Source organism: Odontesthes bonariensis, chromosome 16 (genome assembly GCF_027942865.1).
Source record: "Odontesthes bonariensis isolate fOdoBon6 chromosome 16, fOdoBon6.hap1, whole genome shotgun sequence".
Lineage (NCBI taxonomy): Eukaryota > Metazoa > Chordata > Actinopteri > Atheriniformes > Atherinopsidae > Odontesthes > Odontesthes bonariensis.
Window position 1 is genome coordinate 12,831,906 of NC_134521.1, and position 21,669 is coordinate 12,853,574.

Below are 21,669 nucleotides of genomic sequence, written 5' to 3' on the forward strand. Positions count from 1 at the left end.
TGAGGATGGTGGGAGGGGGCATTGTCTGTGAGATCCTGTCCATCACTTGCCACTTTCAGAATGAAAATACATTTTCACTAATATCCCCCGAACCTCCCACGCACACACATTCGCTCACACAGACACACATAAAACAGGAAGACATAGCAGCAGAAAGGGATGTGAATTTCAATTAAGCAGGTAAGGAAATTTAACAGTTATAAAGCCAACCAAGCAGATAAAGACAAATCCTGCAAAAAGGGTGCATCCATGAGACAAAGACAAAGTCCTTTATACATACACAGACATGTGGACAAACACAAACATTCTTCCCCAACAGAAAGCTCCAGCTAAAGGTCAAAAGAGGCTTTTAATGAATTTAATGAATATCCACTTCCTGTCCACTTTGTGGAGAAAATTGGGGCCTCTTTAAGTGGCACCACATTTTATTGTTTTAAAAGTAGAGTAAATGACTTTTTCTCTGCTGTATTTAATGCATCCAGATATGTTTGCATTTGTTTGTTTTTTTTTGTTTTTAAATCACCAGTGAAGGTCCTGTCAACTCTATGCAAATGACTAACTTTGCTGCTTTGCTCACATTGTAAACCTGTGCATTATTCCTATGAAACGAACAAACATTAAAACTAGCTGTCTCAGTTCTGAAAATACTCGTTTCTTGGTTAAATTATTCCTGGGTGCACACTGTTTTTGAGTTGACGGCTAAGGTCAACAAGAGAGAACGTTGCTGGACAAAGACATGCAGTATTTTAATTTAATAAATCGGAAGGCACGAGTAGTTCAGTTTCCTGACTATGTGCTAACATTCACATGCAAACTACACATCAACTTAATCTAATACAAAGTGTTTAGCTCCACTCGTTAGTCTCCTTTGTCTGATCTTCATTGCAGTCATTCACCACTCTTTAATAGCAGGAATGCAGTAAGCTCTTCTACCAAAATGATCCTACTGAAAAAGTCCTCGTTAAGATGAAAGATTTCTTTATCAGATGCAAACTCTTTAAAGTGCAAGCGTCCCCCGGCAGCATTGTAAATACCTGACTGCCAGCTCTGACAACGTCTCTGTTGCAGTCGGAGCTCTGACACATCGCTTCAGCCCAAATCACAAAACACTGAATTCAAAGCTGCAATTTCATTTTTCAAAGGTTAAAGAATTCTTTGGCTTGCGACAACAACATGTGGCGCACGCCATCAAATGAATTCGATATTCATCTGGTGAATGACTGAACACCTCGTCGGAGATTCATCTGTGTTTGGTCGTTTACGAATATACACATCTGCTCAGAATTACATGGGAGATTAACTAGTTCTCTGTGAAAGCTTTATCCGAGTGGAGAGTCGTCACAGACCTGCATTCCTTAATGACGTATGTAAGGACTTCCTCTCTTAGTCAATTAGTCACCTAAGTGGTTGTTACAGGCAGGGTCCACTGAGGTATTTTCATTGATTAATTTTCTACTTTTCTACTTTTGCCTGTTAGTTATACAAGAGCATCAATTCTAAATATTATTCAATTATGTGTAATCACACGATTACCACCACAAAATATTCTCAATTTATTTGAGTGTCACCTTATTTCCTACAGTGCACATATGGATTAATATGTTGTAAATGGTGGTCTTCATTTGACAAAAGTTAATGAGGAAAGAAGGTGAAAATAATTTGGAGCAATATAAATGCAAAGAGGACAGAAGGTCAAAGTTAGCCTAATTAAAAGTGCTATAAAAGCGGTTAGTGCTATAAAATTGCTGCATGTAGCTATCAATTAGAGATCGCAAAATGCAGCAAGGAAATGAATCTGTCAACGCTTTTTATTGTTGTGTGATAACACGGGAGAAAATGAAGCTACAATATGACTGTCACAAGCCAGGCTCGACCTGTGTGTGGCATTACCTTTGATTATTTCCCAGTTTCAGCTCGCGGCAGCAGAAACGGGATGCTTCTTTTGCATTTTCCAGCAATGTGTCACCAGAGACCTCTTCTTTTAATGAGTCAAGGTGAAAGCATAGGCAGCAGTCCGAATTCACAGCGGGCGTAGGTGCCACAAACACGTTTTCTTTTGGGTTATTTTGCAACCAGGGATGTCAGTGCAGCAGTGGCACACCTGCAGTGGAGGCTGGGTTAGAGCGAATAAATTGCCAGTTGATGTGGAAGGAGCCAGTGTCAATCACAGTCAATCAAATTAGGTCTTCTTATTCCATTTAAAAGCAACAAGCTCCCCACCATGAGGCAAAGGCAGTTTCAGTATTAATGGAAATCCAAACTGGCTGCTCAATAAAACCTCCTGAAGGGTGGAAAACAACAAATGAGGAGAACCAGTGTTGTTATATGATAAATAAAATAAATTGGGAAAAGGGCCAACAATACAGATGATGTCCATATTAATGTAAAATGACTTTTAATAGAAATTAAACCTGTTACCTGTTAATATTTTCGGAGGATACATAATGTGAAGCACTAACCTCAGTTATGCAATGGGTTTCATTAAATAAAGAGCATTCGAGTCCTATCTAAAACAATAGCAAACATTTCCTTTAATTAAAACGTAGGGGCTCGGCTTTGAGATAAGTCGAGTGGGCGGCGCTGTCACTCCAGAAGAAACACCAAAAGGGTCGTATAACAAGGTCAGTCACTCAAAAGAACTATTTCAACGAGCGATTCGCGAGCAGAGGTGAAGGATTATTATGTTATTGTTTGGTGTTCTGTGGAGATAATTAGCAGTGTTACACATGTAGTGCAAACAACCAGCTAAAGATGTGCTTCTACTGTTGCTGAATATTTGCAAACACCTGTTGTCTGATGATGGTAACTACTGTTCTAACACTTCATAAATCCTGCATCGGTTGCGTGCAGCACAAAGCGGCTCCATGCCGTTTAATTCTTAAGATGAAAAAGCAGTCAGTTAAATTGTAGATTTTGTTACAAGGTCCATTTTGTTATTTGCAGCCAAAGCACTCAAACATAGCCATTTTGGTGACTTTTAAGCCGGGAGCCACAGCGAAGGTTAAGGTACACTCAGAAACAACATCACTCTGGAGGCTGTTGCATTAAGCACAAAGGCATCAATTCTGACTCATGTCTAAGGCTGTTAAAGTCAGCATTCAAATGCTGCTCATCCATATTCGAATAATAACAATAAAATTGTTTGGATATTCATCTATAACATTACCGTAACAAATTCACAGCTGCGTGATCATGGTGCTCGGAGTCGGTGCAGGCAAGGTCCACAATGGATGCCTCCCTTTTGTTCAAGAACTAGTTTTACACACTCAAATACAAATATTGTATACTCACAGTTGTCTCTTTTGATGTATTTTTTCTATTCACATTGCATATTGCCTTTTTTCCCACAACTTCGTCCCAGTATTTTGGATCTGCTGATGCCAGATTGCGTTTGCATCTGAATTCTTTTCTGAGTTAAATGCAAAATCTAATCTCTGGGAAAGGCACATAAACAAACACATGCAAATTATGGAAAGCCCACATGAAAACACAACACAAATTTATCTAGATGATAAAATATGATGTGGCTGACAGTGCCTCCAATGAAAAATTATTGGCATGAGCCAACATGTCAGCGGTATAATCGTGAATGATGTGCAGAAGAGAAAGGTCACAGCTGAGGACTGGTGCATTACGTAGAGAGCAGCTAAGCTCTTTAGCACCCTGACTTGGTTGCAGTAATTCAGAATTGCAGACCTGGTGTCTAACACATGCATACCATATATTTTTTAGTAGCACAATGTGACACTTTGCAACAGATGTCATGTCACTGTGTGAAAATAAAAATACGACTTCGGCTCTGTGCGGATAATAAAAAGTCACAGAATGTCTCTTTTTATACTGGAAAAATGGTACATCATTACAGAAGTGAATGACAGACTCCATTGCATGTGATTGTAAAGAAAAAGCAGGTGAGGGTCTTCACCATAAAAGTGCAGCTGCATGCTTGACAGCGTCTTCTGCTGCATATCCTTCCTGCTTCGCTTTGTTATAAATCAATCCTCAGAATCTATCTAGTTCTTCTACCGACTAACAATACCATGCAAATTTTCTGCCACTGGGGCCATTTGGGAGCTATTAAGCAGTGCCTTGGCAAAGTACAAGCTTAACAGTAGCCTTTCAGAGGCTCTCGCATCAGGTGGAAATCAGAAAAATACAGCACACGGATAGGAAGTGGCTGAGCATTATGTGATTCTTATCATAGTTAATTTGGCCTCATACATAATACACCTTTGCACCTTTTTTAAGACTTATCTGCTGAAGTGACACAACAAATCACTTGGTTCATTTAAAAAAAAATGTCATTTTGGCATATTTTAATCTAACGATGAAGATTAAATGTTCTACATCTGTTCATCTTAAATATTCACACATCAAAGTTCAAACAGATGCGAGACAGACACCTTCTGGTAAAGACATTCTGGGATGTAATGCAAAGAATGAGTGTAACAAGTGAAATACCGGTGCACGTTCTGCTTCTGAAATGTATGATGACAGTATCAAATATATCCATGTTTGTTCCTTTTTGTCAATCATCATCATTTGGCTGTCACTATAATCCCAACTGTCCGTCTAAGGCAAATCATCATTACAGGCTTTTTAAGGAGAGTCTTATAATCCGAGCGCCGGGGACACGTTTTATCCATTCATCATAAAAGTTACAATGCAACTTCCTTAAGGTCTGGAGCATGGATTCAGTAACATGGTCCAAACAAGATGTTCAACAGGAAAAGGACAACAAAAAGCTTTTGACCATCACTTTTAATCACACTGCCAACAATGGAAGAACGAACAGCCTGACAGGCCTGTCTGGCTGAAAGAATATCATCCTTAATCGGAGGAGCTGGTGCCCCAGAAAAAACCCAGAAAGGAATCAGGACAGCACAAAAAAACCACACATATGAACTGTCACACAATGTCAAAGTGAGAAAGAGCAATCTGGCAGGCGGGATTCCAATATCTTACTCCGCAATGACAACTGGATCCAATCACTGCAAAACACTTTAGAGAGTTGGTCAGGCAATCTTCCAATCAGACAGACACATCCAACAAAATAATGATTACACTTAGGCTCTGCTTTTACAGCTACAAATAAACTGGATAGGTGCTGTATTGACTGAATGTTTAAAAGCTCTTGTGTGAGTTAAAAAGACCTAATAAAAACAGGCCGAAATACAAAATATTCAACCTTTTCGGTGTGTCTTTTCATGCATATTTATGGTGAATTTTGTGCAATATTGCACTGATACTGTAAAGATGAGGGGATGTTGGTACTGCATACGTAGCTGTGTGATTTCCCACATCTGGATACATCCTCACCCAGTTTTACTGTTATTGATAAATCTCACAGATTTCTTGTTTTGGTGCTAGCTCCAGATAGCAAGAACAGATGAAAAGGTTCAGAGAAGCACTGAGAAGTTCAAACTGGACAGCAAGGGGATGTCCCCGACCACACAATGGAACCCGTCTTCCTGATTAAACGGGACATCCCTTTTTAATTATTTCTTGTATTCCATTCAAATACAATCTCAAAAAGGTCACAGTTAAAAATTATAGAGACGCACTCCTCCTTGGCCTCTCCAACTGCCACAGCATTTCCCTGAAGTGATGACTTTCAAAGTTAAGTGCTCCTCCGCTTCGCTGACAATCTTTGTTTCTCACACTGGATTGGTGGAGACTTGAGAAGACTGAAAAAAAGATGTTGTTATCATGGAAGGAAAAATTACCAAGACCAGCAAATCAACCTATCACATTATTGCGGCGGCTAATGAAGAAGAGTGCTGCAGCTGAAGAGGGCCCAAGGTCAGTGTCACTGCTGGTTTGTGATGACCATCGCCACTTAGTTTGTGACATTGTTGTGATGAGACCCCACGACAAAAGCAAACACCAAAAACAAACTGCAGTCAGTCTTTTTGTAACAGCACAACCATACAAATGACATCTCTGTGAATGGGATTTAGGGTGACCTGCTGGCAGGAATGCAACAGGCTGTTTTCATTAATGTGCCTGAAAACACAAACTACCATTCCTCATAGTGTGGCAATTAAATCTACGGGTCTTCTTGTATGGAGTTTGTCAGGATGAACCACCATGTTTCTACCATAATTCTAGCTCTATAAAGGGCCTTTGAGATTTCTTGTACTTGCGGTTAAATTTTTCCTACAAGGTTGGAGTGGAAGGATGAAGCAGGAAACACTCAGCTGGTTTCAGTCTGCACTTTCCCTGATAGATGCTGAATCCTGCACACTGGTTCTTCAAGATCTATATTCAAGAGCTTATGTTTATGTGTCTGATTTGAAAACCAACACAAAAAATATAACACTGTCACCTCCTTTTGGGCTTCCTATGTTTGAAAAGATCTTATTAATAAGCTGTTCAGATTTGCTGGGTACGGTTATGTCAGACACCCAGCTCAAAGGGGAATTCTCCAGTCCCACCATCTGTATCTCCACCCACAACCTCCAATCATGCCATGTTTGCTGCGCCTCACAAGTGGGAAGTCAAAGCTCTTTTGCTTTTGCTTTCAACTTTGCTATCAACAGCCAATTCTCATCAGCAGTTATATTCAAGAAATAAGTCAACAACATTCTGCAACGACTTTATTTAATATCTTATATATGAACTAGGATGTCCTAGTTCCCATTTATTATCAAATGTCTCATCAATAGTGCAAAAGCGGAACCCGCCGTTTAAAAAGAACTAACTGTAAACATGGGGAATTGTTGTCCATATAAGCAACAGATTGTAACACTGGTCTCTAAAAACCTAAATTAAAACTGGAGGAATGAATCGCCCATTGTTTATGGAGCCAGTATGGGACAGAGGTATTTTTGACTGATCTAATACCCATCAGGTGGCCATTACATTACTTCTGTGTAACTTATGGCAGAGGGGGGATTTAACACTGCGGGCCAGTTCAATGCATAACTCACACTAAGATTGTCCCTAAGAGACTGATCAGTACAAACCTTCTGTGGGCAAACTGCAGATGAGGGAACTGTGAACTGTTTGCGAATAAAACTGCCAGTAAAGTATTCTGCAGTTTAATGTGTGATAGTGTGAGCTCTCAGGCTAGGAACTGCATTCTCTCCTACACAGTGCAACATGCTTCAGTGGTTTCTGAGCATAATTTGTGTAAGAATTTCCATTTGCATGGTAGCGCAAACTACCGAATAAGACGCACCCTCCACAGGAAGGGTAGAGCTGAGTCAAGTAGCTCACTCCAACCGGCTGCTATGCACTTACATGTAAAGACAGGGTAGAGGAGAGAGCTGTTATACCGCATTTCTGTGCACTTTAATCAAATTCTTGACATACTTTTTACCCCACTGTTTGTGTGTTGGCAAAGTGATCGTTATGTTCCTTTCTTTCTGAAGTCAGAAAAACCCAGAGTCTGATGCTGGAGGGGCGGTGGCTTAAGTCAGAGGACTTTCACCATGGAGACAGAGGTTCCTATCACTAGCCAAGTATCTGACCGAGTAGCTGTTTGCTGCCATTATCTTTAGTGCTAATTCACAATGGATCTTATTTTGTATCTTTTATAGGGTTGATAAGTACAGCCCAGTAAGAGTGCTATAACAGCCTTATGATACATGTGCTCTACCCTACATTAAAGTACACGCTAAACTTGAGCATGTCTGTGTTGTTTGCTTTATGTTTATGTTATGCGTGTGCACATACGGAGCCTTTGATAAGTAGTGTTGAGAGGTATGGTGAAGGACCATACCCTCCTCTCTTCTGCTCTCCTCTCCTCTCTATCCTGGATAGCAGGCTGTCCTCATTACTGTCAGTCAGCATCAGGTTTAGCAGTGCCAGGCTCCTGCACAGCCCTCCGTCCTTTCTGCCCCGCCAGCACTAGCCTGCCTGACTGCTGCCATTGGTAAGCATTGTAAGAGCCCCTCAATCCCCTAGAAAACCTAATTACTCTCCACCCGCATCCAAGGAGACCAGAGCAGAAAAGAGAGAAGCAATGGAAAGAAGAATCACACACACACACATTTATAAGCGCAATTATTCAAACAATAGAAATGTGTGTTCATATTATATCTGCAGCTCAAAAAATAATTACACTAGCATTCACATTTACAAATCATTTATCTTTTCATTGAAGCATAAATATTGGCAGAGAGCAAGGAAAAAACTAACACAAGATACATTTAGAAAGTGTTAAAGGAAAAAAAAAAAAGAAATGTGCATGAATCAAACTGAGCATCGCTTTGACTACCCGTTAACTGGGTCACTCAGTTGGTGATTGTGTCTGACCACCAAACAAACAGTCATTCATATGTCTCTGCTCTGGCCCCATTTTCATCTGGAGCAGTTCCACTGAGGCCACTGAAAGCAAAGAAGCTGACGGGTCAGGGACTTAAACCCATCTCCAGCCCCAACACTGCAGCCATTACCACAGAGGGAGAAAAAACTCCTTGTGTCATCCTCCATCTAAGCAAAGCTTTATACCAGCACATCTGTTTTTTTTTTGTTGTTTTTTTTCCAGGGGTGAAGGGAGAGTGACAGTGAAGAATCCCCATCAACTTACTTGTCACTTTTCTGACATCTTGGTCAAACTTTGCTTTGTTCGCAGGCAGGCTCTCTCTTGGTCTCTTGCACTGTCTCAGCAAAACCTCAGTGCATTTAGTGTCAACTGTAAAATCCAATTTTAAAAGTGCATTTACAGAGATACACAGAAAATAAGTCTTCAGTTGGACGTGTTGGTCACTCATCAGGGACAGACCTGTGCCACATACCTCAAAATGTGATGTCAGGTTTGGATAATAGCCTGCACAACATAACATTCCTTCTCTTTCCTCTTCTCTGTGCGCTATCTGCACACCAGAAATGCTTTGAAAAATGGAATGTGTAATAAAGAAAGAATCTTCTATCATATTAGAAATATTAGGGAGGGCTCCTTGTCATAAACTGAGATGCTCATCAGAGATAATGATACAATATTCTGTTGCATTATATTATAGACTTTTGTCCTTGAATATTCTTTCAGGCTCATGCAGCTGTGCAGATCGGAGCTGGAACAGGGAAGCTGGTGCTTTTAATAAACTCGCAGGGACATTCAAAGGGGCTGGCAGCTACGGAGGTTTCATTTTCCCAGCAGTGAGCTGTGTCATTTAAAATAAGGATCATTTTGAGAGGGGGAATATCATAACGCTAAATCTAGATCAAATAACTGAGCAAGGTGTAAGAGTGGATTTACAAGGCCTTGTAATGCTTAAGGACGAAGAATAAAAGCGCAGAAAAGTGCGGAGAGAGGGAAAGATGAGAGACACAGTAAAGGACAGGGAGAGACTGAGAGGCAGGGTAAACAGAATTTGTATATAAAAACTACAGAGTTCAGGCTGATGAGAAAGGGTATGGAACTTTTATCACTCGACTTTGTTAAAGCCTAACACTTAAAATCTCTTAAAACCTCAACCTGGGAGTCTCTTTTTTTTTCTTCTGACAACGGGCAAGTGCATAATGCACACACAGTCCCCGAGAGAAAAGTGTGGTGTGCCGACAAGTGGAGGAGGTGGGTCCTGGTCAATTTGCCATTCACAGAAAGAGAGACAGAGAAAAAGAAAGAGGCTAAGGGAAAAAAAAGAGAGTGTGACATGCGAAGACGGGGGTAAGACAAAGAGAGCGGCAAGGAGAAAGAGGGCGCTCCAGCTGCAAGAGACAGCACAGCACCAACATTTGGCCATGAAGTGGGAAGCCAGTGTCACAGCTGTGGCATGATGAAGGAACATTTGGGACAACACTTCCATGGTATTTCAAACTGACTGCCCAAAATTACCTTAACCAATGTGCTAACACACTTATCTTTCCTCCAGCTGAATATGAGAAGTTTCAGGAAAGAAGGCTCACTGCAAACAAAATAAACAAATCTCTGGAAGTGTTGTCACAGCTGCTTCTATGCAGTACAAATTCATTTGTGAACCAACAACCTCCTTTCTGTACCCCAGAGTTTGCACACTGGGACACAGTAAAGACCCGGTCTGGATGGCTTACAAGGCAAAGCTCTGTGCAAGGTGTAAGGAAAGTGTAACGCCCATTGCTCTGTAAATCGAAGCTGCTCCCTGCTTTCATTTCCATAACAAGCCATCAGAACTCATCTCCCACTGAAGTGGCCACAGTCCCACTGGCAATTAAAATCATGCTGGGACATGCCATGGTTGTGTGTGACTCCACTGTGAGAAACAAAAGCAGCGGCAGCAGCGGTAATGACGCCAACAGTTGAGTGGTAAATCTCGAGCAATGTCGACAGAAATCGTGTCTTTGATTTCTGAAGAAACTGAGAGCAGGCCCCGTTCGCATGTTTCGGTTTGAGCCTCACTGGGAAATATCAAACAGGGAGACAACAGCACACAGCGTCATGTCTTCTCGGTCTCCTTCACCACACTGAAAGAAGGTGGGTGTTTTTCTTAAGCATTCTGTAAAAACACCTGTATGATAGTCAGATTTTACAGGAGATTCTGATGATACAAACACACAGTTTGTATACATATTTTAAATCAACTGAAATACGAGGCGTTTTATTCGCATCTACGTGGATAATTGGATAATACACATCAGGATCAGTCTGATTCAGCCTGAAAGGTGACTGATCAATAGCACCTTACATTAACTTCACACTTATTAATCTGAGCAGCAGGTCGCAATCTCTGTGGAACAAAAAAAAAAAGTGAAAAAAAAGAATGACCCTCTCATTTTAACACACCGAGCACTTATCACATCTGCAAACCAATCTCCAGGTGTGAGCCCTGGATGTACCTTTAAACAGGGCTGGCACTGGAATAGAGAAATGGTGGGCTGATGAATTGATCTTTTCAGTGTCTGCATTTGTATTCGTATTCTAAAATTTTGCCCAGATAAATCGTAACAATGCAGGCAATGCTGGCATTAAAAAAAAAAGAATCATTTTTTTCAAAAAGAGGGTGGCTGGAGAACTGCTTGGTGTGAAACTAAATGCCGCGATGCTGACACCTTTACAGAGAAATCTCTGGCATTCTGAAGCTACTTCCAGCTGACTATCTAACAAAGCCGTGGCTATACCCAGACAGACTAGGAAGAGACGAGGCATAAATGAATGCGCATAAAGCACTTTGCATCACATCATGACTGTTTAATCCTTTCATTCTCATCTGTCAATCATCCTCGGATGCAACCTAATCCCTGAATATTTGTGGACCCAGTCTATATTGATACCTTTGACACGACTTGTAAGCACAGCCTCTATTTATAACACAAAATGTTCTTTTTAAGTCCTAAGATAAGCTTTAGTTGGGGGATATTTATTTGTAATGTGTGTGACAGTCTGCATTTCTTTAACCTGTTTTCTTTGATTGACGGGGCCTGTGGTTATCTGGCGTATGTGCCCTTTACCAATATTATGGGGCAGATGGTCACAAAAAAACATAAGATTACTCAAATCATACATATACATGACGCTCAGAGGCAGGGTGAAATATGACTCCGACTTATTTGTTCACATTTGCGAAACCTGATCCATGGAAAAATAAATCTACTGTATGTTTATCAATACGGTAAAAACCAAGGCAACATTTCCCTGAAGAACACAAGAGTGGTGTTTTCTCCGCAATTTGTCATAAATGTCATCGATATTACATCATGTGTAAATTAACTTGGGAACTGTGTGCATCTCAATAAAACAATAAAACGACGGCTGTGTCTGTTTGTGGCTCTCTCCCGTGGAACTCTCCGTGTTTTGGTACGTCTGCTGATACGAGTTGTTTTTCCTGTGATCCTGTCATCCCGGTGCAAACACCCACCGTTGTTTACAGTGAAATGTCCTCCGTGTTCACCTTCACCTCCTGCCTGTTTTGAGCGTTACGCTACGTGATGTACATACTGTATGGTTTTACCATATTGCAGCGTTGAGCAGGGAGAGGTCATTTGGAAGGGGTTGCCAGCTAAGTCTTGTTTCTCGTGAGAAAATGAACGCTGATTGGTCTCGTCACGATTGGCTCCCTTAAGCCACGAGGCACCTGCCAAGCTGGGCGTCTTTAAACAAAAAGGAAACTTATTCAACAGCTGCATAAGCAGCCAGGGAGGCAGACAGTGGAGGGGAAAGAGGGACAAAAGAAAGCACATGCAAAACAAGAGAGGACTTTCTGAATGGAAACCTTAGAATGGGACTTTCTTTTAGAAGTCTTAAATCAATTGAACATAAAGTACAAACCCCTGAAATGTTAATCTATCTGGCTTAATCCCATTGCTGTATAATCCACATTCAATACAACCATTTTTCTTCTCTAACAAGCTTGCCCTATAGCCATTTTTACAAATCATTGGTGCCAGTGATTTATTTTTTTTGGTGCAATTTCTTTTCACTGAGTTGTAGGAAATATGGCCGAGACCAGTAGAACACCTCAAGTAATGTGTTTCTTCCAAGACATTGCTAAAGGGCAGTATAACACGCCGTTAAAAAAAAGATCAACAATAACCAGTTACAGCAAGTGGGGTCACTTGTTCAACTTCAATGTGGAAACATCATCAACCATACAAGCTTTTCTATTGCACCGTCAACTTTTATGAGCGGGCCTCAGAACAGAGGAAGTTAGCGTGAAGAAAATGTGGAAAAACACCAGTCGTTTCTCAGCCATATGCCGATATCCTTAAGTCACCATGTGGTCTGGCTTTGAAAGCCTGCGCTGCCAATTCCTCATTTGAAACCTGAAAAACCCTTTAACAATGCCCCTCTCTGTGATCCGGGGGAAAAGGAGAAAATCTATTATCGATTTCCACCTGGTTTAGGTGGAAGAGACCCTGATAGCGACGCTGACTAGCACTACAGTGCACTGCGCTATAGACTGCACATTAATAGCTGGGGGATGGTGTGAGGGGGCATGTCAACAAAGCCCTTGACTATGCCACAAAACCATCTGCACATGCTGAATATTTAATTGTCAATAGAACCGCTCAAGACCAGTAATCAAGAAAAGAAAAGATATTACGCATCATGAAGAGCTTGTGTGACAGTTCCTGTGTGATTGGAGTTTGGCTTATTCCTTAAATCACCCATTGTTTCAGTACTAATTATGACAATTTCTACACGCACGCAACACAATAAAGATATTTCTAAATCACTCATGTCATTCAGTCTCATTCAGCTCCAAATGCTGCAGAACAACTCCGACTTATAATGCAGCCAGCAAATGTAATTCATCACTGTCAGTGAGAAGTCACCATTCATTGCAGGGAAATATCAGCCTTTTCACTTGAAAATAAAACTTGCCATTTAACATTTACACGTACCATCAGGAACATTGTAACGGCTAATGTTAGACAGGAAGGTATTGATTCTTTCTTTCCACAGAATAAAACTTCCAACCAACAGATACCCTCTCTGCAGATACATTCATTTAAAGCTGTCAGTCAAAGCTACACCGAGTCCACAGATGAATTAGCAAGGAACGTTTCACCACTTCTGTTCTGTTGCATTAAACAGTCGGATTTAATGCAACTGCTTACTGAAACCGGCAGATTGTGCCACAAGACTGTAACAACATACAGTAAAGGTAATTTCAAAGGGCGAATGTCAAACACTTTAAACAGCTACGATGAGAGATGAAACAAGCCTAACATGATTAAAAAAATGTAAAAAAAAACATAGAGAGAAATAGCTAATAATGCTAAACAGGTCCTCAAACTGTAAATGCTTTGGTGAAACAGCATAAACAACGATGGATCCAGACTAACTATTTCTATTTCTATCTTATGTATCTGCTGTGTGAAGCTATGCAATTAGGCAAGTTAGTAACATCAGACATAATATTTTTCTTGGATAACTGAAAAAGACCAATTCATTCTTACCTTAGGCTGGGCGCGACGGGGAAAGGCAACCTTAGGATCAATCTGAAAACAGGAAGAGAAAAGTCTTAAAACCGGGAAAACATTCAACAGGTTCCCACAAAGATCCCCAGAGAGCATCTTCTCACATCAAGTCCCATTTGGAGTCCCCTGTTGTCAAACTAGTTAGTAGTGTTCTTTATTGATTAAAAATGTGACCTTAAGCACTCAGACAGACTGTTTACAAATGGAGGAAATAAGGCAAGCCAACAAAGATCACTCCAGGAGCAAGACTAAAAGTCATGTGTGCCAAGAAACCCAGGCTAACGTCTAAGCAACTGCAGAGGCTTCTTCCACGTTGGCTAATGTTAATGTGGAAGAAGCTTTTATGGGCTGACCACTGGCAGAAACCTGAAAAACACTGGTCTCCACGTTGGCTTTGCAAGCATATGGCTATAATTATTATTTTCTAAGAAACTTGTTGTGCTGCACCTTTTTTTTCCTCCAAATTTGTCAATGTGTTTCCCTCTTTTCTCACAATGTGGTTAAAGTTATGGTTCATTTTGAAGTTTGACGTCCCACACAAAGCAAGTTGGATCCAAAGTAAACAATTCAACAAAACCAAATAGCAAACTTAAAGGACAAGACCGTTTTTTTGACATTGGGCCCTTGATTTCACATTATAACATGATGTTCTACTCACCCCTGCTTGTTGTTGGTAATTTGGAGCTGTTCCGAAGATATTCGAGAGGCGTCTGGCTGCTCTCTTGAGATATTCGGCCATGAAACGGTTTCCTATGGGCAATGTTATAAAGGCACAAACTATGCTGTTTATAATTTATTAATTACTGTACACTAGCACTGATAATGTGGAGGTGCGTCGCTTACTTCAAAAAATCCGGGTTACTGTAATTTTGAATTTTTGTCGTAAAGTGGGTGTTACTGACGTCATCATCGTGCTACTACCACAGACAGCCCACAGACCCACTTTACGACAAAAATTCAAAATTACAGTAACCCGGATTTTTTGAAGTAAGCGACGCACCTCCACGTTATCAGTGCTAGTGTACAGTAATTAATAAATTATAAACAGCATAGTTTGTGCCTGTATAAGCTTGCCCATAGGAAACCGTTTCATGGCCGAATATCTCAAGAGAGCAGCCAGACGCCTCTCGAATATCTTCGGAACAGCTCCAAATTACCAACAGCAAGCAGGGGTGAGTAGAACATCATGTTATAATGTGAAATCAAGGGCCCAATGTCAAAAAAACGGTCTTGTCCTTTAAAGCAATACAATGTAACTTCTCAAAAAGCCCATTATGGAGCTCCCCCTACAGGCTAGGAGGTAATGTACGGTTACACTGTCGTAAATACAACACCCTTTCGCTTTCACGTTTCACGTTTCACGTTTGTTGACGAACCGGCAAGGAGGCAGAAGGTGCAAGCTATGTCGACCGAGAAGGTAAGAGTAATCAAATGTACCTGGGAGCGTGAGAGGGGTCTATTTGTTTTTGCGGTAGGTGTGACAGAAAGCAAGTCGAAGTACTTTCGCTCAGCTCCCGGGTCGGTCCAGCAAAGTTACATAGCGCAGTTTTTCCAACTCAGACCCCCGAAGGGCATAGGAGACAGGCCAATCGTAACGTTAAAACTCATTCTAGCCGCACAAATTTTTTTCAAGCTGTTATTTTAAGGTAGAAATGTTACATAGTATTGCTTTAAAGTGTTACAGTCTTTATTTTCTATGAAATGAATTCCTGAGGATACAAGTTCATTTGTAAACTCACATATAATGCAGCGTGCAGTAAAGGACCACATCACATGGAACATTAATCCCCTACAGTAAAACTGCTTATTATTCAAATTCAGCACTGGCCTATTATCCAAGCACGCTCCTCATAAACGACCCAGGTACATAGATTTACCCAGTAACTGCTTTTATGTCGAAATGAGATCATCACACAGCAGGCCAAAGCATCTGAAGAGAGACGGCTAATATCAATGACCTCGTTACTTTGTTTTGCAAATTATTTACAAACAAATTAGCTCAATAAAACATTTTAAGCAGAACATCCGTTCCATTGGGCAATGCACTTTAGAAAACCACACGTTTATAACTGCAAATTACCCAGTATGTCTTTAGACTGATATTGGTCTGGAATCCTTAAATACATATTAAAAACAACTCCAACTGTTACCGAAAAATGAAGAAATAAAACAATAGAAACATTTGTGTGGAGACCAGCCCCACCGACGCTGTGCCGGTCATGGCCACGGCAGACACTCACTTTTATTTTAGGCAGGAATCACTGATTGAATATGACAGGAAGAAAATGAGAGTCTGAGGCCGGTGACGCCTCCAGATATTGCCAAATAACCATGAGGATGCGTCAGATCAGCCTGTTTTTCCATCTTGTGCTTGTTATCTCATTAGCTTCATTTTCCTCATTAATTTTAGTGGTATGACGGTGTGTGGTTGGGGGGTCTCATCAACCTTGCACTTACAGAGAAGAGCAGCGAGCTGCCTCAAACAGCAGTGTCATCTTAAATTGTCCTCGCCTGAATATCAATGAATTCGAGAATGAATCTCTCCAAAAAGAAGCACGTGTTAAACCAAAGCTGTTTTTTTTTTACCTTTTGCAATGTATAATATTAAAATATTTACAGTTGCTGCTGCTGTTGCCATTTTATTCAAGCATTTGTGAAAGTTACTGCTTCCGCACAGATGGATTTATTTAAGAAAATGATATTGTATCCTGCTGGGAAAAACAATTGAAGGAAAACTCAAGAAGAAAAGACACCATCTGCACGGATCAATTAAGCCATTGAGACTGACTGCATTTTAATCTGTTTGAAGGGGAGCCATGATGTGCAATGTCCCTGTCATCTTTTCTGCCAGTCTCACTTATTAGCGTTATCTCTCCAAATCAGGTCAAAATGAGAAATGAATTCAATAACACCTGGGCACGGTAACCCTGCTTGTAATGAATTTCATTTAAAGATTTGTTTTAGCACTTAGCCCCAGGCATAACCAATTCAAACTCAATTATTTTGTGCACCCTATTTGAGCAAAGACAACACATTATGCTCTGAATACCAAAGTCCGATACCCGGCGATCTGTTTTACTTTTTAAACTCGCATAAGAAACCTCATTTTATCACGCAGCGTAAACAGTTTTTGGGCCTGCTGAGAATTTCCATTTAGTGTTAAGATTTCTGTCTTCAACATACACAAAGGAACACTGAAACACAGCAGCACTACATTTAAAACAGTTTAAAATATCCCAACTGTCAAAAGGAAACAATAGCATGCCAAGAATCATATTCAAACTGAACTACGGATTGTTTAAAATCGTTTGCTTTACATATGATGTACAAAGTGCCTTAATAAATGGCAGAGAGCAACAATTTGCATTAACCTCTGCACTGAATAATCTCACTGCTGAACCTGAGATTTTGCTGCCTCAGTTTCACCTGATACTTCCTTCCTGAATCATTTTTGTCGTGCAGCACACTTCCCATCAGGTTTAGGACCAGTAAAGTGCAGTTCTTTCAGCAATAACACATGCTTTAGTATGCTAAATGTTACATCACTCAAATCTATATATTAGGTCAACACATTCTACCTTAAACTTGTTTGAGCCAGTGAGTTTTGGTTGTAAAAGAATGTATTTGACTAAATAGGATGGGAAAACACTGCCTACATGTCCTGTTGACTTCACTAGTCTCCATAAGCCCAACACAAAAGATTTAAGCATATCCTGTGACTTGTTGAAGTTTATTTTGGGAACACAGTACGAAGCTGATGTGGAAACATGCACAAGTCATCTGTGGGGAACACGTGTTTAAAAAGTTTCAATATTGCATCTGAGAGTGAAAAGAGTATGTAAACCATTAGGATTTAAGCTAATTTAAGGGCAGAATTAGACAGGTGTTTTCAATCACAAAAAAATCGAAACGCACCCAGAAAATGTGGTTGGCAGTCGAATTGCTCCTACATCTGCACACTCAACTACACTCAAACTGGCCAGAGAGCCAGAAGTTCCCATCCAGTACGCAGAAAAAGAAGCCAGTGCAACAAAGAATTACCTCAAAACAGCCAAATTTCCCATAAAGCTGCCCTCTTTCACATATTTTCCTTTTAAATGTTAAACAGTTAAATGTGTTAAAATGTGTAAAATCAGCCCATTAAGACTACAGGTCAACTCAAGGTCACTGAAAGCATTTCCTCACTGTAGCTCTGCCCTAATAAGATCCTGATTTTATACTGTTGCACCATTCAAACAACCTAAAGACACGTCTGTGCAGTTATTCAAGCTATATTTACATTCATGATGATCTCCCACGGAGAAAGTTGGAAGTAGCCGTATGTCTGGGACTTTTTCTCAAGCAGTCAGTCAATGAATTGATTTCCTACCCAATGCATGTGTATACTGGGACAAAAGGGAGGAGGCCATTTAAATATGTCACAATCTCAAATGAACTGTGCAGGTAAGAGTGTTGAGTAGGGTGACTAGCAAGTGTGAGCGGGCACTTATCTATCAAAGTCTGGTGTTCAAAACATGTTTTTGAAAGTGGAGATTACTGAGGATCTGGAAGAAAAAGAGTGTTGATGCTCATCAGGTCTGAAAAGGTTAAAAATCAGGAGAATACTGAACAACAACAGTGTGTAATGCAGGACGTTTGCACACTGCCTAAGATCCCACAGACAAGCCACATCGAAGCACTCCAAAAGGTATTAAACATCATAATTTAAAGACACATAACTAGAAGCTGTATCTCTGCTTCAGCTATAGCTCAATGGTCATTATATAACAGCAATAAAATATTTTATTAACCCTACTCTACTGAGGTTTCTTTACGAGAAAAAAAAAGTCACCAGCAGAAGTCAGACTTGGAGCTAAATGAACAATCTGTTCTGACCTGAATGGGCTGGAGGTTATGGCCATAATATCATGTTGTTATTGAGAGAAATTACTGGAACTGAAGATGTGATGTGTTCAAATGTGAACTGCAATCAAAACGCTATACTAAATGAAAAACAACATCAGTGTGTTTACCTATTATGTCTGCTCTATGATACAACACCAAGCCTAATATACATACATGAAAAATGTCGTTCCTTTTTTTGTGAAAAAATATTCTATTTTCCACAAAGATTAGGGTATTATTATTACCAGCAGCTGTTATCTACAGCTGTCTATACAATATATGAGGTCCCTTTTTCCATTGATTCAATTACTCCAGCAATCTCATGGTAGCAGAACCTGTTACGTACAATTGACTGGCAACCACTAATGTGATGTCATTTTCAAAGAGCCCTGCAATTACAGTATGTGTGCCTCTTGCAGAATGAGTGCCTCTAATAAATCTTAACTATCAAACCAGTCTACACGGTTCAGTTCTTGTGCATGAGCACGACTACTAACATGCTAATGATGTGCTACTTGGCGAGCTACGTGACGTGGCTGCAGCCTAAAGCACAACCGGCCTCTTCTCTAAAGCACGTTCCTGGATTTGCTAAACTCATACAAGTTACATCACTATAACAGCTTTTTTTTCCAATTAAGCTTTGATGCACCTTTGTTGTGATCTCACAAAAAAAGCAAAAGTGGATTTCCTCCAGACATTATCCTGATATGTCAATGTAATAAATAAGAACCCCTGTCCCCCAAACCATCATCTTTTTTTTTTATCTTCCATTGCCTTTTACTGGAGGGTCTCTGAGGGCTGCTTATGCATGTGACTGTGGGAGATCAGGGCAGAGAAACAACAGATATCTTAAGTTCACATCTTACAAAAGGATTTCGTATATTAATGGCGCTCCTGGGTAAAATCTCTTCCCCTCTCTTAAGACGTATCTACACTAGTGTGATGATGTGGTGTTTAAGCTAAAAGGAAAAGCCTTATCAATGCTTGCAGCTTCTCCCTATTCAAGCGTGTGAGCAGGTCCACAGGTGTGTGTGTGTGTGTGTGTGTGTGTGTGTGTGTGTGATAGCAACAGAATAGACAAGAAATTACAACATAAATGTGTCATATCTGCACTGTCAATCTTTTACCGATTTTTGCTGTGGAATAACACCTCAAAAAGACAATTTGTTATCAAATCCCAAACGAGAATTTTAGCAACGTCATGCTTAACAAAGCAAGTTGACTCCTTTTGTCTGTTCTTAGGAACAAGAAAGACCATAATGAAAATGAGCCAGACTTCCTAATATTGCTGAAGATACAACATTAGTGCCTTGACAAACGTCTGATGACGCGTGTGTGACAAGCGACAGATACAGCATGTACTAATACTGCCTTCAGCCTTAATTAACTGCAGAAGACAGAGCACCTGCTTTACTTAAGAGCAAGCAAGTCACTTTAGCTCAGTGATTTGACTTTATGTCCAAATCCTATCGAGCTGCTGCTCATCCATGCATCTTCTCCTGATTTCCTCTCGGGCTTTTTCCTGCCTCACCTAAAGCATCTGAACTGCCAGCACCGGTTGGCCTTGGGTCATTCAGGAAAGGCCGGAATAACCCCGGACCATTAAAAATATGTTTATCATACAAGAAAAAATAAATGCTGCGACGCTTTACAGGTTGGAAAGGCATTGAGTCTGTTTTATGTATGATGTGTATCACTTCAGCCGAGAAAAATCTATGATTTCTTAATCATCAAAACTGTTTTACATCATACAGAAAGCATATACCAATTTTTCAACTGTTACTTTAAAAAATGCTAAATCAGGTACAATGATCTCCCCTGTCCTTACCAGCTTGCCTTGAAACAGCTCTGGGAACAGATGCTATGAGTTGTGCATTTCTAAACCGACTGAAACATTATGAAAAATGGTAAATATGTTCTGAATTACCAGCATGTGTGTGCTGAAGCCTTCGGGCTGTGAATCCCCATATGTCTCATTCACATTCATCCCCGTCTGAGTGTTTTCATAACCGGACAAAAAGCGGAGCACATTGCATTTAAAAGAAGAAGAGGAAAACTGTGATGATGTGCCCATCTTTATCCTCTGCTGATCCTGGTATTTTGCTGGAATGATTTGATTTTGTGGCTCTTTTAACCTCAACTGCAGGGAAACATATTATTCAAATGATTATCCACATTGGTACGGTGTAATCAAAGTAAGATGCATCTCTTCCAGCTTTGCTTTTTAGCGAGTGTTTTTAAAAATAAAAATAAATACACTTGATAATGATTGGCACCCACTGAATTTCAAGCATGTAATTCAGAATATCTTCAGATAGAAATGAAAATGAACCAATTCTGTTCAGAATCAGAATACTTCAATAAAATGTCCAAGGTCACAAAACAAAGAAAAAAGAAATTCATTCAATATTGAGCTAATCCAAACTGAATATATTCCAATCGCACACTTATCAGTACCATTTATAAAGATTTGGTCAGAGAGCTATAGGCTAAATTGTGTGTTTTGACACAGACAGTTCTCTGAGTCTGAGTAACTAACTAACTAGAATCCCTTGGCATTATTCTGATTCCATCATTCCTTTGAGACAATCAAAGGCAGCACAGCAGCCCCACAACATTATACAACCTCCACCATGTTTTACCCCAGACAGACTGTTCTTTTCCTGTTGGCCTTCATTTTATTCGTTGTGTATAAACTGATACAAGGGTCGGTTTCCTTTATCCAAAGAACATTACCACCGAAAAATCTATTAAGCCCTTTTCAATCAGAGCAGTTCTAGTGCTGGTTCAGGGCTGGTGCTAGAAAAAAAAAACTACTCTTCCACTGTACAACTAACATCACCTCCAGCCACTCACCCATTTTAAGGTTACCAGGGACTAAGAAACTAGTAAGGATCGATTTGAGCACTGTAAAAGTTGGAGACTGATATCAAACCAACA

At 40.2% G+C, this 21,669-nt stretch overlaps 1 protein-coding gene across 14 annotated transcripts in view; it reads right to left on the reverse strand.

Annotated features, from left to right (window-relative positions):
- The window catches only part of msi2b (musashi RNA-binding protein 2b), a 234,831-nt gene that overhangs the window by 208,470 nt on the left and 4,692 nt on the right, over window positions 1-21,669 (reverse strand). For all 14 annotated transcript variants that reach the window (XM_075486264.1, XM_075486258.1, XM_075486262.1 and 11 more), the window contains exon 5: window positions 13,825-13,866. In XM_075486264.1, coding sequence (XP_075342379.1) covers window positions 13,825-13,866 — 42 coding nt within the window. The remainder of the gene's footprint in view (window positions 1-13,824; window positions 13,867-21,669) is intronic.